The sequence below is a fragment of the Cuculus canorus genome, chromosome 17, assembly GCF_017976375.1.
Source record: "Cuculus canorus isolate bCucCan1 chromosome 17, bCucCan1.pri, whole genome shotgun sequence".
Classification (NCBI taxonomy): domain Eukaryota; kingdom Metazoa; phylum Chordata; class Aves; order Cuculiformes; family Cuculidae; genus Cuculus; species Cuculus canorus.
The window spans coordinates 6,574,909-6,588,367 of record NC_071417.1 but is presented as its reverse complement, the minus strand read 5'-3'; the positions used below and the strand labels follow the sequence as shown (position 1 = coordinate 6,588,367).

Sequence of the window (13,459 nt, the reverse complement as noted above, 5' to 3'; positions counted from 1 at the left end):
GCACTTCTGCTGCAGCACCCATCTGAACCGAGCACCGCCAGCCGTCGCGCAAAGGGACAACGAGGGAAGTCTTGTAAGAACAGAATGCTGACCTCGGTCTGGTTCTTTGTCCACAACAATCTTGTAAAAATAAAAACCATAAATAAAGGTTCGTAAAGCTTCTCCAGAGGCATGGACAATAAGCTGCTCTTCTAGCATTTTCTGAACAAAAAAGAAAACAGAGTAAACACAACAAAAAAGGCACAGTCACTCTTCCAGGTACATAAATGTTGGTAGAAAACATCAGAAAATATTTTTGTTATTCTTGACATCTTTTTGTCAAGATACGTGCCCAGCAAGAACATCTGCAATGTTACCTCATGATACTCTAAATGTAAGGAAGCTTATCTCCCTGAGCAATCGTGTTTGACCTCTCTGCAGATGTCTGCCAGCCTCCCTTGCCCTGCTCCGGCTTTACAGATGGATTTGCAGGAAGGTGAGAGGTTGGGAAAGACTGTAGGTTCTCTGTTAATTGATATGGGGTCTTGGAAGAATTTCATATGGGATATCAGAGCAATGAGCTCCAGAACATTTCCAACCTTTTGCCCCTGACATAGTTCGAAAGGGAAGGAAAAACCTCATGAGCACAAGCTGTGTATCTTGCATAAAGTGTGTATGTGCACTTCATCATGCATAAAAGAGAGGTCAAATGCTGGTTTTAGTACAACTTCAGTAATTACATAAGAAAAAACAAAAACTAAACCCAAATCCCAATCACACCATTGTGCCTTGTAACTCCGACACAATGAGAGTTCTCGGTAACAACCGGCTACCTGGAGGCTGCACACACAACCGTCAGCACAGGCAAGGGGAAAAAATAAAACACATTACTGCTGAAGAACATTACTGTGTTGTGACAGGGCATCTGAACGATGTCACCATGACCTCAAGTGCTATTGAACACCATTTTCAATATCCACCAGTAAGAGTATTTTAATAACAAACAAATTATTGCTAGGCTTCCCTCTATGATTCTACTTTCTCTATAGAGGGCGGCATTGTTGGCCCATACATCCAACCGTTCTCTTACCTGCATGATGTCAATGGCCATGGCCTGGGTCTGCACCCCTTCCACATTGTTCACCAGCCAGTGCACCACTTCCGCGCTGATGAAACAGCACGGGGAGAGCCCCTTCTGTTCAGAGAGCAGCTGGATCCCTGTGCTGCATATAGCAAGTTCTCATTAACATGGGCTAACTGACTGATCTTTAAGTTACAGAGACAAAAAAATCACTGCTGGGAGAAAAAGGGGGCTCAAGAGAGGACAAGAACACACAATGCCCCAGAGTGACATATTGTTAGCTTCCGCTAATGAGATGAAGAGTGGACACTGACAGTATTCCAGTGTCGCTTTCACTGACAATTCTTGCTTTGACAAGATACTGGGGTTCCAATAATTGAAGTCTCTGCAGCACCACTCAATTCCTGAAAACTCCCTGTTAGATTGGAACTGAAAAATGAACAGAAGCTTAAAGGGCTCCCACATCTGGCACAGGGCTCTCCTTCGAGTAACTCCATGCCTCACGCCCACTTATGAAACATCCAGGCACATGTTAAGCACATTTATATTAAAAACTTACGTGGGGTGTTTCATGGCTTCAAGAATCTCTATCAGGGTGGAGGAGGAAGTCAGAGAGCTTGCTGAACACTGCTGTGAGCTGGAAAGGGAACAGAGGCTTGGGTCAAAACCAAGACAGCTGCAAGCCTTGTTCAAATGTGTACCTTTAAGAAAAACACTCTCTCTTATCTTCCTAACAATGACTTTGCCACATTCCTTTCCTTCTACATCTCCAGAAGGACAACTAACAGCATCACACCTGTCTCTCCCCACCGATGCCATTGGGTCACTGCTGCACTGATCCTGCACCCTCTGTTACACACAGCTGCACTTGGGAGCAACCCAGAACAGCCATTTTTAAGTCAGCTTTTTCGACTGTACTACACAACCAGAGGAAACAGGTGCCAATATTGTTTATGCTGTTTCCTCCTCAGTGTCTCGTCTCCACACTAGAACCTCTTGGGCCTCATCAACACACTTGATCCACTCTGACCTGAAGCCCCCCCTTTGCTAACACAGATGGAAGACAGATGCCAATTCAGAGTCTGGTTCGCTGCTAACAGATCTCAGAAATGGAATTTCTTCATTCTTCGTTTCTTGAAGAATTAAGCTCTTTCTGTAGGTGAGGAAATCAGGCCTTGTGTTCATTTAATTCTGGAAAACTGTTGCAAGACTAGTTTTCTGCATTCCTCTTTCAGCACGTGGAAAGGCTGCAGTAAGGTCTGTGGCAAGAGCCCTCCCGTGCTGACAGACCAAGTTCATTGCATTCTCAGGTTCCTGTTCAGTGCCCATTCCTCGACACCGGAACAAGGAACGGAATAGGACTGCAGCACAGCACTGCTGTACTTCCCTTACCTGCCCTCTGCAGCATTGGCTGTGGCACATCCTTGCTCTCCAACACTCTGGGAACTTCCCGGGGCTGGAGTGTTGCCCCGATCAGGTAACTGCCCCGTGTTCATTGATGTGCTGCCGTCTGAGGCTGCAGGGACTGACTGATCTATAGAGACCTGCAAGAAGTAAACACAGCAACACCTTTATGAAATTCAGGATGTAATCCATTTCCCATTTTCTCCCCTCCCCACAAGATCCATACCTCAGCTCCAGTTAGTTCACAACAAGCAATACTGAGGCGAGCAGAAGCATCGGCAGAAAAGATAAACACAGAGTTACTTTTGTCATCACTACAGAGCCCTGGACAAGCACGACATTCCCTGTGTCGCTGTTCCACAGAGACCCTGGTAAAGATGGGGATCACCAACCCAACAATTGTGCTGACAACACTACAGGCAAACCAGTCCTGACCTGACATTTTCAACAGAGTAACTAACTATAAACATGTGATGGAGAGAACAGGGAATGTTGTCACTAGGAAAATAGTAAGTGGTTAGAAAAAAATAGTTTAAACGCTAATTTTCAGAGAAAAATATGCAAATGTAACACACAAAATCCAAGTTTCATAACGCAAAAAATCAGCTTCTCTCCCTCTCTTTCTTGGGGCACTCTCAGGAGGCTGGTTGGCACCCACCCACACCTATGTCACCAAGACAACAAGAACACTTTGCTCCTGCAGGAACACTCACACTCTTCCAACGGTAGACTGAATAGTCCACAAAAAATTAACATAAAATCATCTCAGAAAATAAATGCTGCAAGATTCAGCAAAGCACAGGCTGTAATTGCCATCTGTCATTAACACGTATGGTTTAGGAAAGGCACGTTATATAAAAGCTAGGGAAGGGGAGAGGGACACAAACAGCAGAGAAGTCAGTAACTCAGGCTGGTGTAAACACAAGGGCTGCTCTGCCATGATGAATCCACAGCACCTGAACAGCTAAAAACCACAATGCTGGCAGCTGCGTTTCACTCCGATTGCCAGGGCAGAGACCCTTCCTGTGCCATTTCCCACATTCCCAAGCTCTCTCTCCTGGCAGTGGCAGATGTCCCATTTTGGGCAGCCAAACCCAGCAGATGCTCCAACGTGGAGTCTGCAGTCCCTGCAGCCAGCTAAATCCACTCTTCCTCCTCAGAGCTCCTCCACCAGCAGGATCTCCTACAGACATGCAGTGTTATTGCAAACTCCTAAGTGGTGTCGAGTGTGCAAACACCTTCTGTCACCACGACTCTTTTCAACCAAGATGATACCAGCATTTTCAGCTCTCATTTGTTTAGGAATCCAAGGATGCGATTGATTTGGATCTTCCCAGAGCCACCCGCCAGTCAGACACCATAGAAGGAGATGAGCAAGCAATTGCCAGTTTGTTTAGCAAGGGGAGATGGAAAGGGAGTCCTTACTGAGACACAGAAAGAGAAGCTTCAGTACCTGACAGAACAGCACCGCACAGGACAGCAAGGTAGGGCACACAAACATCCAAAGCACACCACAAACACCGGGTGGTGGAAGGAAACAGTCACATCCACCTCCCCAGCTACCATGTCCTGCTAGCGCTGCACATCGCCCACAACGAGCTGATTCGGAAGCTAACACAGGCTCCCCACGGGACACGCTCAGAAATGCTCTCCATCACCTCAGTCCAAATGCCAGGGATGCCAAGACCCCACTCAAAACTAACCTGTGAGTAGAAGGCTGAAGCTGTACGTGGACTGCGAACAAAATCCATAAAGAAGGCCCCATCCTGAAGGCATCGGAGGAAGTAGGCCCGTTAATGGCAACAGCAACAGGAACAAGGAGTTGAAGAAAAGCAAATACAGGTTGTGCAAGTATGAAATCACCAGAGAGAAAGTATGAGAATGCAAACCCCAAACAGACACAGAATTTCAGATGCAGCGGGATGCAGAGCACCAGGATTTACTCATACACATACCCTTACTTTCTCTCTGTAACAAGATATTCTTTTCATTAACAGAGATGCTTTTCCAAAGCTTTTAAAACCACACTGATCAGAAGCCAATCGAAACTACAGCCTTCCCTCAACATTTCACAGGAGAGACTTGAGCCCTAAGGTGTGTGGTTTCCATCCCAAATGCAAAGCTGAGCAGAGAAACAGAATCCAACAGAATTGCATTTGTAATGACACATATCTACGGAACAATAGCTTTTCTCCTGCTCTGTCAGTCACTCAAATGATACAGAGGGAGATGCAAAGCTCTTTTCAGGAAGCGCACTCTTCTTCCCAAATGCAGGTCTGGAATGGTGCAAAGGAAAGAGAAGGGAAATTCATCACTAAGATCTTTCCAACATGGTGTTCAATGCTTCATGCAAAATGAAACAGACGCTGCCTGTGCTGTGTTCCCCGCCTACTCGCAAACCCTGGATGAATTTATCCCCGGCTGCTATTCAAAGATGTGTCAAGATCTTCTTATCACAAAAGACAATGCAGCAGAGCGCAGCTAGATTTTCATTCCCTATTTGCAATTCTTTATTCTGTTCCCTAGGCAAAATATTTTGCCTAGTCTGCAGTGAAGATGGTGCTCACCCTGGTACGTACAGAGAAAACATTCTGAAAAGAACCAGCGCCAGGTTTAGGCGGCTGGCAGTTTACACAGTGCAGAGCCAGAGCCAAGCACCCTGCACCCATAAGGGCAAAGACTTCCCAAACAGATTACGCAGCAAGATAACTCCCTGTGTTCAAATCACACCACACTGCCAAAGTGACCTGCCAGTTCCACTCTCAAACAGAATAAAGGTGGAGCCAGTGGCTCAGTTTTGGTTTGGATTAACTCCTACACTGGATCACATCCCAGAAAAGCTCCTTTGGCCACAGAGCTGGGACGGTGGATGCTGGCTATCTGGGTTCCAAGTCTCCAGATAGCCAGCACAACTCCCCGTGCGGGTGAGCCCTGACTGGGCCAGGTTCTCCTGAAAACATGAAGCGCACACTTGCTGATGTTTCCAGATAAGCACGAAGCTACCTGATGAAGCCACCTGTCCACCAGCATCTTTCCAATAAATTGCACAAAAGGGTGGATGTTGAAATACAAGATGCTAAGAGAAAAACACTGAAAGAGACGGTTAAGTTGATAGTAGGGAATCTGAGAAATTTTTCTTTGCAATACTTCAACTGTTGAACCCCAAGACAGGTCACACCTCAGTGCTGGATCTGCGCTCAGTCCCTTGCCACTTCTGCTGAAAGACCTTCATGCCAGAACCCAGCAAAAGAATCCAGTAGTTCTGGTTGGACTTGGAGGTGGAGTTCCTGCTCTCCTGGCACACACAGGACAGGTGACACGAAGGCTGAGGAATAGCACAGCCTCTTCTGAAGTGCCTTAAGAGGGCATTAGGAAGATGGGTTTCTCCAGCCTGGAGTTCAACCAGTGAAGGAATGGCATCCAAAACCCTACTCAGGAACATATTCTCTGCTACGCAGATGCAACTGACTGGAGGTCCTGCTTTAAAATTCCACTGATGCTTCACATCGTCACAGTCTACAGCTTATTTTTGCTCTTAAAGACAGCCTCTTATCGATCCAGACAGCACTGTAATACCCAATCTTGGACTAGAGAGTAAGATGTGGTACGATGTGGCCACGTGCTTAGAGAAAGAATCTTCTATTACCTGAGAAATTCTTATGTAAGAATAGCAGCTAAAGGTAGACAAGTAAGCCTTTACCTTGCGAGGGCTGTCCATATAGCTGGGTGTGATAGCAATGCTCCCGCTCTCTGAAGGCTGCCCAGAGCTCTTCCCAGAAAGCACTGCTGCTTGCTGCTCCCCCAGCGTCCTAAAGTAAAATCCAGAGTTTGTTAAAAAATATCCTGTGTCAGCTTTCACCGGAAGACAACTACTGTATTTTCAGACATGTGCTTTCCTGCACTCTGAGGCACAGGTCAATCCCACATTCTGGAAGTACTTTTTACCCCACATAAACAACTGAGTAAATTCAGTGGTCTGTGTGTTGTTATGCACATGTAATAGTGTCTTATCATGAAAAAAATATTAAAATCTCTTACGCATTTAAGAGCAAGCAGGTTTTAAACTGTTCTTACAGCACACCTCGTGTCAGTACTCAGATTCTTTGAGCCACTCTCAATCAATAATGAAATATTTCACACAAGTGAAACCTCACAAGTTTCCCAGGTACTTTAATAAATGTTATCAGTGCAAACCAGCTATTTTCTTTAGGCTGTATTTGTTACCCAGTCTTTACGCTGAGACCACTCAATCAGCGCAGTGTACTTGTGCACACGACTGTCCCAGTGCACCCTGTGTGGATACAACTGCACTGGCAAATCACAAAGAGGTGACAGATGTGATGTGTGATGGACTGAGCTGCTACTTATAGAGATGCTCCTCCTCCTAAACTACTGGACATACGCTTCTCTAGTATCTGTGTTCTTTTAAAGTCTTTGGTACTCATTCTATTAATGGAAACAACACAAGGAAGTCACTGGAAAGGGCCAGTATCTCCCCAGCCCTGCCACAGGGATGCTAAATAAGCAAGATCCCACAGAAGCAGGATCCCACATCCTTGTTTTCAAGGTGAAGAACCCCCTATATGCCTTAGCCAAACCATGCAGAAGATCCAGAGAGGAAGTATGTTGTAGTTTTCCACACACTGCCTGACTGTAAAGACTCACTTCTGACTGGCCTCCATCTCCAGTAGAGCCGAGAGTGCCGAGGTTCCTTTCTTCCCAATAGGAGGCCCAGACTGCTCCAGAGAGTGGGTGGGAATGGGACCAGCAATCTGCAAGCCTTTCATGGCAGATCCTTTCTAACAAAGGAAAAACAAAAGCACAGACTTAGTTGAGTTGGGCTTAGCTAGTAAGCAAGAGCACACTACCTCATGTCAGCAGGGCTTCAGTCGGTGCACTTTAAAAGAGAGTTAAACCAGAGGTACACACACACCAGAACAGCTGAGTGTAATCAATTTAATTAGTTCAGGAATAGCAAAGTCTTAACAAGACCTTACTATCTGAAACTGGCAGCAGGGTGTCAGTCAGCACTGTGCTCTGGGCATGGATGCCCATACAGGCACACACGCCCCCCAGTTTCCCTGGGATTGCCTCAGTGTCCCTCTGCTAAGGCTTTCTCAGGTGGCAAAACGTAGTTCATCGCAAAACTCAAACTCAGCTTCTCACCCAACTAAAAGCTGACTCACTCGAATCATTCGATCAGATCGATGGCGTCGACGAATGCGGTTCAAACCCTCCACAAAGCGAATGAATCCATCTAGGAGCTGCCACTCCTCCTCATCAGAGCGGGGCTTGTCACCATACACATCACAGTGCACTTCTCCTTCCATGATGCGCTTCGTGGCGCTGATGCAGGCAGGCAGAAGCAGAAAGCGGGTCCTCCAAAATTTCAGTGACTCGATGAGGCTGAAGGAACATGAAAGACAGGACAGAGTTTGGCACTGTTTCCATAAAGTAAAATATATATCTGCTGTACATTTCCATGAGTACAGTGACAATCTCATTGTGCTATCCCTGAGTGAGAAAGAGCAGATGAGCAAACAAGCAGTCAGCAAGATGGGCATGACTGGGAAGTATTAAAACACTGGTAAGTGGAAGAGAAAACAGGTCCATCTTCAGAGTAACAGTATCATAGAGATATTTTCTTTTCTGTGGAAGATAGGCTACAAAGACTTTGTCTCCAAAAATAAGCAAAGAAAAAGGAATTTTGAAGGTACACATTAGAGTAAGAGGCATTTTGATTGAGTTCTGAAAAGAAACAAAGATACAGAAAGACTGGTTTTGTTGAGAGATCTCAAAAAGGCTATTGATACCAGTAGAGATATTCCGCATTTCTAACCAGAAGCCCTGCTCTACACAGGTGAGGAGCAGGACTGCAGTCAAGCTCACCCCAAGACTCAAAACAACCTTCCAACAGATTCTAAACTAAATGGAAGGTTTGAGTTAGATCCAGAAATTAATAAGAAGCCAAGAAAAGCATCAGTGTGGTACAAAATGCCATCGTATTTCTTTGCATTTGTAGCAGAGGAAAAAGGATAGTTCATGCAGTCAAGACTTTGTATCAAAGACCAGATAATGCAACACGGTGAGATTCCTACAAGGCAAGAGCTGTGAAAGCAGGCCAGGTACTCTCCCTGGAGAACGGAGCATTTATGGGCTAAGCTTGCTGAAGAATTTTTAGGTCAAAAATGAAGAGGCAATTAGGGCACAGAATAGTCTGGAAGGAAAAGGAGACCTCACCTAAAATCCTCCGAGCCAGCAGAGCAGATATACTGATCCAAGTAATTCCACTTATACTCTTCCAGTCTCTCGTGGGAAAATTCTACCCAGCAAGAGACAAATTCAGAGTCCGAGTGTGAGGGGCACAAGCTGTAAGTGTAGTTTATCTGAGCAGACTCGTATGGGTATCTAAAGAGAAAATGCAAACAATCTCAGCAGCAGCAGCGGCGGTGCTTCTCCTCCCTTCTGAAAAGGAAGAAGGTTTTATGGTGTTCTTTCCAGCAGGTACAGGCAGCTGGAAAAGCACATTCATCTGAACTCAGATACTCACTTTGGCAGGTATCGAGTCACGGTAATTATTTTGTCTTTTAATGTTACTTTGTGGAAAGTACGGCCCATACTCAGCCAGTACTGATCTTCTTCCTCAGGCCGATTTCTGGATACCAGACCTAATTGTAAAAAAGCAAAGCACACCTTGTCAACGCACTCCACCAGTCAGAACTCTGTCAAACTGTACTTACAGAAGCACACTTCAGAACTGGGCTTCTGAACTCAAGACAAACTACACGCCATTCCCCAGGCCACCTTTTTAAGGGACACATACACAAGGAGCCTTTTGCTTTTACAACAGTTAAGATTCACCAGTATCACATTCAAAGCAGGGCATTCACAACTCGTACATCACCCATACAGACCATTTCCAGTCAGGGCAATTAGGGAGCAGACAACAGGGAGAGCTAGGAAACTCGGGGGTATGATGGTAAAGCTAGGCTCCACTTTCACCTCCTCTCTATGCTTTATCTCTGGAACAAATCACTTAGGCTCAATACTACTGAAGGAGCCTTGCTGCTCGTTCCCAAACCAGTGATAACAGTGATAACAGCTATATCCCATTCCTGTGTATTCCCTGCTCTACAAACACTGTATCCCACTCGTTTGTCTAGAGAATATCCAGAATAAAAGCCAGATGTCAAACAATCCCACTCTCTCAAGGGAATACGAGACCCTCTCAACTCACTCCAGTCCTCCAAGGTTTGACCAGTTTGAGATGACTCATGGTTCCAGGACAATAAAGCTTCACCTCTCTACCTAGGACCTTCACAGCTATTTTAGAGTTAGGAAACTGCTTCCAGATATGTACATTTGGGAGCTTTGGGTCTGTCTTCTTCTAGAGATGTACCTGCTCTGCAGTCACCATGTGAATTGTGTTTAAGCTGTATTTCACTTGGGTATGCTATTATCAATATGAGCCTTAAAACACATCAAAAATCCTGCGCTTGACCCTTCATGTTGCAGCCGAGTTGTTTGTGCTGCCCCAGATCAGGCTCTTTTCCCAGCAAAGATTTTTATATAACAATAAAAACGAAAAATAAAAAAAGAGCAGAGGGCTCCAATGAGCATCCACACCTAATTCAGAGAAGTTACTGGGGCTGGCAGACACAGAGAGAGACAAGACCGGGCTGTGAGCACCACGTCACTCACCTCGACTGTACAGGGGGCTGCTGCTGAGCGGGGGTGGCACGGCAGTGGCAGGTTTCTGTGGCTTGGGTTGCACAATAATTTGATAGCCTTGCATGAGCCGCTGACAAATGAACTCCTCAAACACCTGCTGGGCTGTCATCTGCACTCCTTCCTCATCTCTCCTGGACACAGAGGTGAGGGAGACCAGAATAAAGAAGCTGACTACACGCCTATTCTTAGCTCTTTGCTTCCTAATGGAAGATTTGTGCCTGCACTGGGCTCTGATTGCGCAGAGCCCTCTCCCTGTGAAACCCACCTGCAGAACAGGAAAGAAAAGGGGGCCCTTTTCTGCTTTAACCAGGTGGTGACGACCTGTCTGGCAACACTGATTAATGCCTTTAGAAGCAGTTTTGTAACTAGCAACAACTTTGCTTACACTAATTGTTAAACTTCCAGTAAATTTATCCATGATCTCTTTTACAGCATTTTGCAGGGAATCTCAGTACAGCTCGTGCGTGTTTTAGCAGAGCTCAGGGCTGCACATGTGCAGGCAACGCTCTGCCCTCTTCCGCAGAAGGAAGTCTAGAGCAGAGAGATTAAAAGAGACATCACTACTGCATCTAATAGCAACTGCTTGTGCTCCAACCTTTGCTTTCCTGCCGTACAGGAACATCTAACAATTCTTTTAGGTGTTTCTTCATTAATCCTACAATTTCCTATGTATTTCAGTCACCCTGACTATTATTTTGGTTATGTTCCCATTAAGCAGCAACATGAACAGTCTTTCTGATGTCTCATGGGTCGTGGCAAGTTTGAAAAATGTTTAAGATGAGACAGCTTCAGAAAACAACAGACCAACCCTATTAAAGAATAGCGCCCAGAGACCTGTTCTGTTTATCCCACTATTTTCCACCAAGCTCCTTTAAACTAAATATCCCTGAAAGTGAGGATGAGCATCTTAAGCACTGTGCACAGACAAGCATTTGCTCACTTAGCGCTTCCAAAACACTTCTAGAAAGCAGATGATGGCTGGAGGTTGATTTTTTCAATTGAAATGCAACACAAGAAATAGATGTAAAATTTTGAATGCAAATGATTTCTAAGATAAAACCTATAAAACACAATACAGTCAGATGGTAACAACAGAAAATGTGCAGTTACCACTGAATAAAGAGAAACCAAAGTATGTTAGCAATTCATCTTTCTCTTGTTCAGCCCCCAGAGCGTTCCTCTGTCACAGCTGCACCTTCAGCCCTTTGATTCGATGCTGGTTACGCTACAGAGAAGTTGCTGGCCAAACCTGTCCATGTCAGCTTCTGGGAGGAGATCATAGCAACCCTCCGTGTAATCGTTCTGCAGGCTCTGGCGGTCAGGGAAGTAGTCCGTGGTAAGCGGGAGACATGCCGGAGTAGTGAGGGATTTCCAGTCCACTCCAACTGTACAACAGAAGCCTGGCACTACGGGGGGAGCAGACAGTGTCAGAACTGCCTCGTTGCACCATTGGGGGCAGACACAGGGGCATACACGGTCACCCATGGAAAACAGGGTGCAAAGGGAGGTGAGAGATGGGTGACGAGGAAAGTTAAAAAGAATGAGGGATGAAAAAACAGAGTTGGCATAAAGTCAACAGGGAAAAAAAAAGGGGTGGAATGGGAAGGGAAAAGGAAAGAGGGCAGGAAGAAGGGAGGGAGAGAAAGAGACAGATTTTGTTAAACAATGCAGTGCACATGCTAATTCCATCCCATCATGCAAATAGCATTCAGAGTTAATACATTTAATTTTCTGCTGATTGAAAGCTAGAGCTGAGATAGCCACCACTTTTCCAAGACTACAGCAAGTCAGGTGCAGTTACTCATTATTAATAAAACAGACCAACATTCCAAGTCTGAACAAGAAAATCAGACCAGGCTGACATCCTAGCCAACTGCAGAAGGAGCTGGGGATGAGGAGAGAAAGAACGACAGACCAGCATCTTTCTGGAACAGTACATAGCAGAAAAAGGAGCATTTCTACAGTTATCAAAACAGAAGACAGATCCAGAGGGGTAGGAAGACCAGAAAAACAATAACTTGGAAAGCCATCCTTCCCCACACCCTTTCCAAGAGTTATGTCACTCTTCCGCGATTAAAGAGATCTAAAGCTAGATGTGAAAAAAAGCAAAACTGAACTGAATTCTACCAAATCATCAGTTTGGTACTGCATTACATTCCTACCTGCCTCAAATGATCTGATTCAAGGAACGTGGCCAACTACTAATTCTGAACCTCTTGTCATAAAGACTGTACAAAGTTGGTTTATTATGAAAATGTTGATATTAACGGCGAGAACACTGCACAAGAAAGCAATACAGAAGAGACCATGATATAGAAAATGCTTTCTTAAGCAGTCTCACACTTGTTTGTGTCAGATGAAGACAGGTATTTCTCAGTAAAAGGCACCAAATTTGGACACTGACTGTACTGCTGCAATGAGCTGGTGCTGAGCAAACTTCTGATACTGAGAGGCAGTCAGAGTTCAGCAGCTTTAGCTTTTCCCATAGTAGTGTCTAGTAAGGAAAGAGTTTCAGGTGTGATATGACAACCCACTTCACATACTCTTAAAAGATACAGAACTGCAATCCCAGTGCAATACACAGCACAGGGAGATGATGCAAATAGCTGCAGGGGAAAGTAAACCACTGCCAAGAGCCAAACAGGCTCTGCAGCTCCTTGCCTACCACCTCCTGGTGCCTCTATGTATGTACCCTTTCCCTCCCTACCTTCCCACCCATGCAAACTCTTCTCCAAACCTTTCTCCTGCTTACTTGGATCCAAAGAGTTGGAGACTGCATCTTCCAAGGAATCCTTGTTCTGAGTTTTGAGATTTATCCCTACAAGAAAGAAAGATGTATTTTATTTTAAGCAATTATGCACTTCACATTCATTTCAAATAAAAATAAAACAAAAGCATATACATCTTTCAAAATATGGCATTTATCTGCTTGGAAAAGACTCAGGATTGTGCACAGCAGAAAACTGCACAGAGCCACCTAACGAGGGAAAAAAGGACATCTTGGCTGAAATTTGAATGTCTCATTGCAAGTGTTCAGTAGCTCAAAACCAAGCAAACCAACCTTCTGAAGACAGTGAAAGGCATCTTGAAAAGCAGATGCCATAAAAAAGCAAATAGCAAAAAAAAAGCAGTTGCCCACAATCATTTAGCTTGCTAGCCTCAAGGTCTCAGCAGCTAAATACTTGAAATACAGTCAGTACCCAAAGCCAGAATCTTTTTTATTGGCTTTTTCATTTTATGAACAAAGGAAAAGTTAAAGAGGGA

The 13,459-nt window shown here is 45.0% G+C and overlaps 1 protein-coding gene across 12 annotated transcripts in view; it reads right to left on the bottom strand.

Moving 5' to 3' along the window:
* The window catches only part of DEPDC5 (DEP domain containing 5, GATOR1 subcomplex subunit), a 43,887-nt gene that overhangs the window by 10,774 nt on the left and 19,654 nt on the right, over window positions 1-13,459 (bottom strand). For 5 of the 12 annotated variants that reach the window (XM_054081986.1, XM_054081980.1, XM_054081979.1 and 2 more), the window contains exons 25-37: window positions 12,948-13,013; window positions 11,445-11,628; window positions 10,166-10,326; window positions 9,015-9,132; window positions 8,705-8,872; window positions 7,651-7,870; window positions 7,130-7,263; window positions 6,165-6,273; window positions 4,168-4,230; window positions 2,453-2,604; window positions 1,620-1,697; window positions 1,070-1,202; window positions 93-201 (exon numbers count right to left, since the gene is read on the bottom strand). In XM_054081986.1, coding sequence (XP_053937961.1) covers window positions 93-201; window positions 1,070-1,202; window positions 1,620-1,697; window positions 2,453-2,604; window positions 4,168-4,230; window positions 6,165-6,273; window positions 7,130-7,263; window positions 7,651-7,870; window positions 8,705-8,872; window positions 9,015-9,132; window positions 10,166-10,326; window positions 11,445-11,628; window positions 12,948-13,013 — 1,695 coding nt within the window. Of the gene's footprint in view, window positions 1-92; window positions 202-1,069; window positions 1,203-1,619; window positions 1,698-2,452; window positions 2,605-4,167; window positions 4,231-6,164; window positions 6,274-7,129; window positions 7,264-7,650; window positions 7,871-8,704; window positions 8,873-9,014; window positions 9,133-10,165; window positions 10,327-11,444; window positions 11,629-12,932; window positions 13,014-13,459 lie in introns of all 12 variants that reach the window. The other 7 variants (XM_054081984.1, XM_054081985.1, XM_054081987.1 and 4 more) reach the window with 4 other exon arrangements.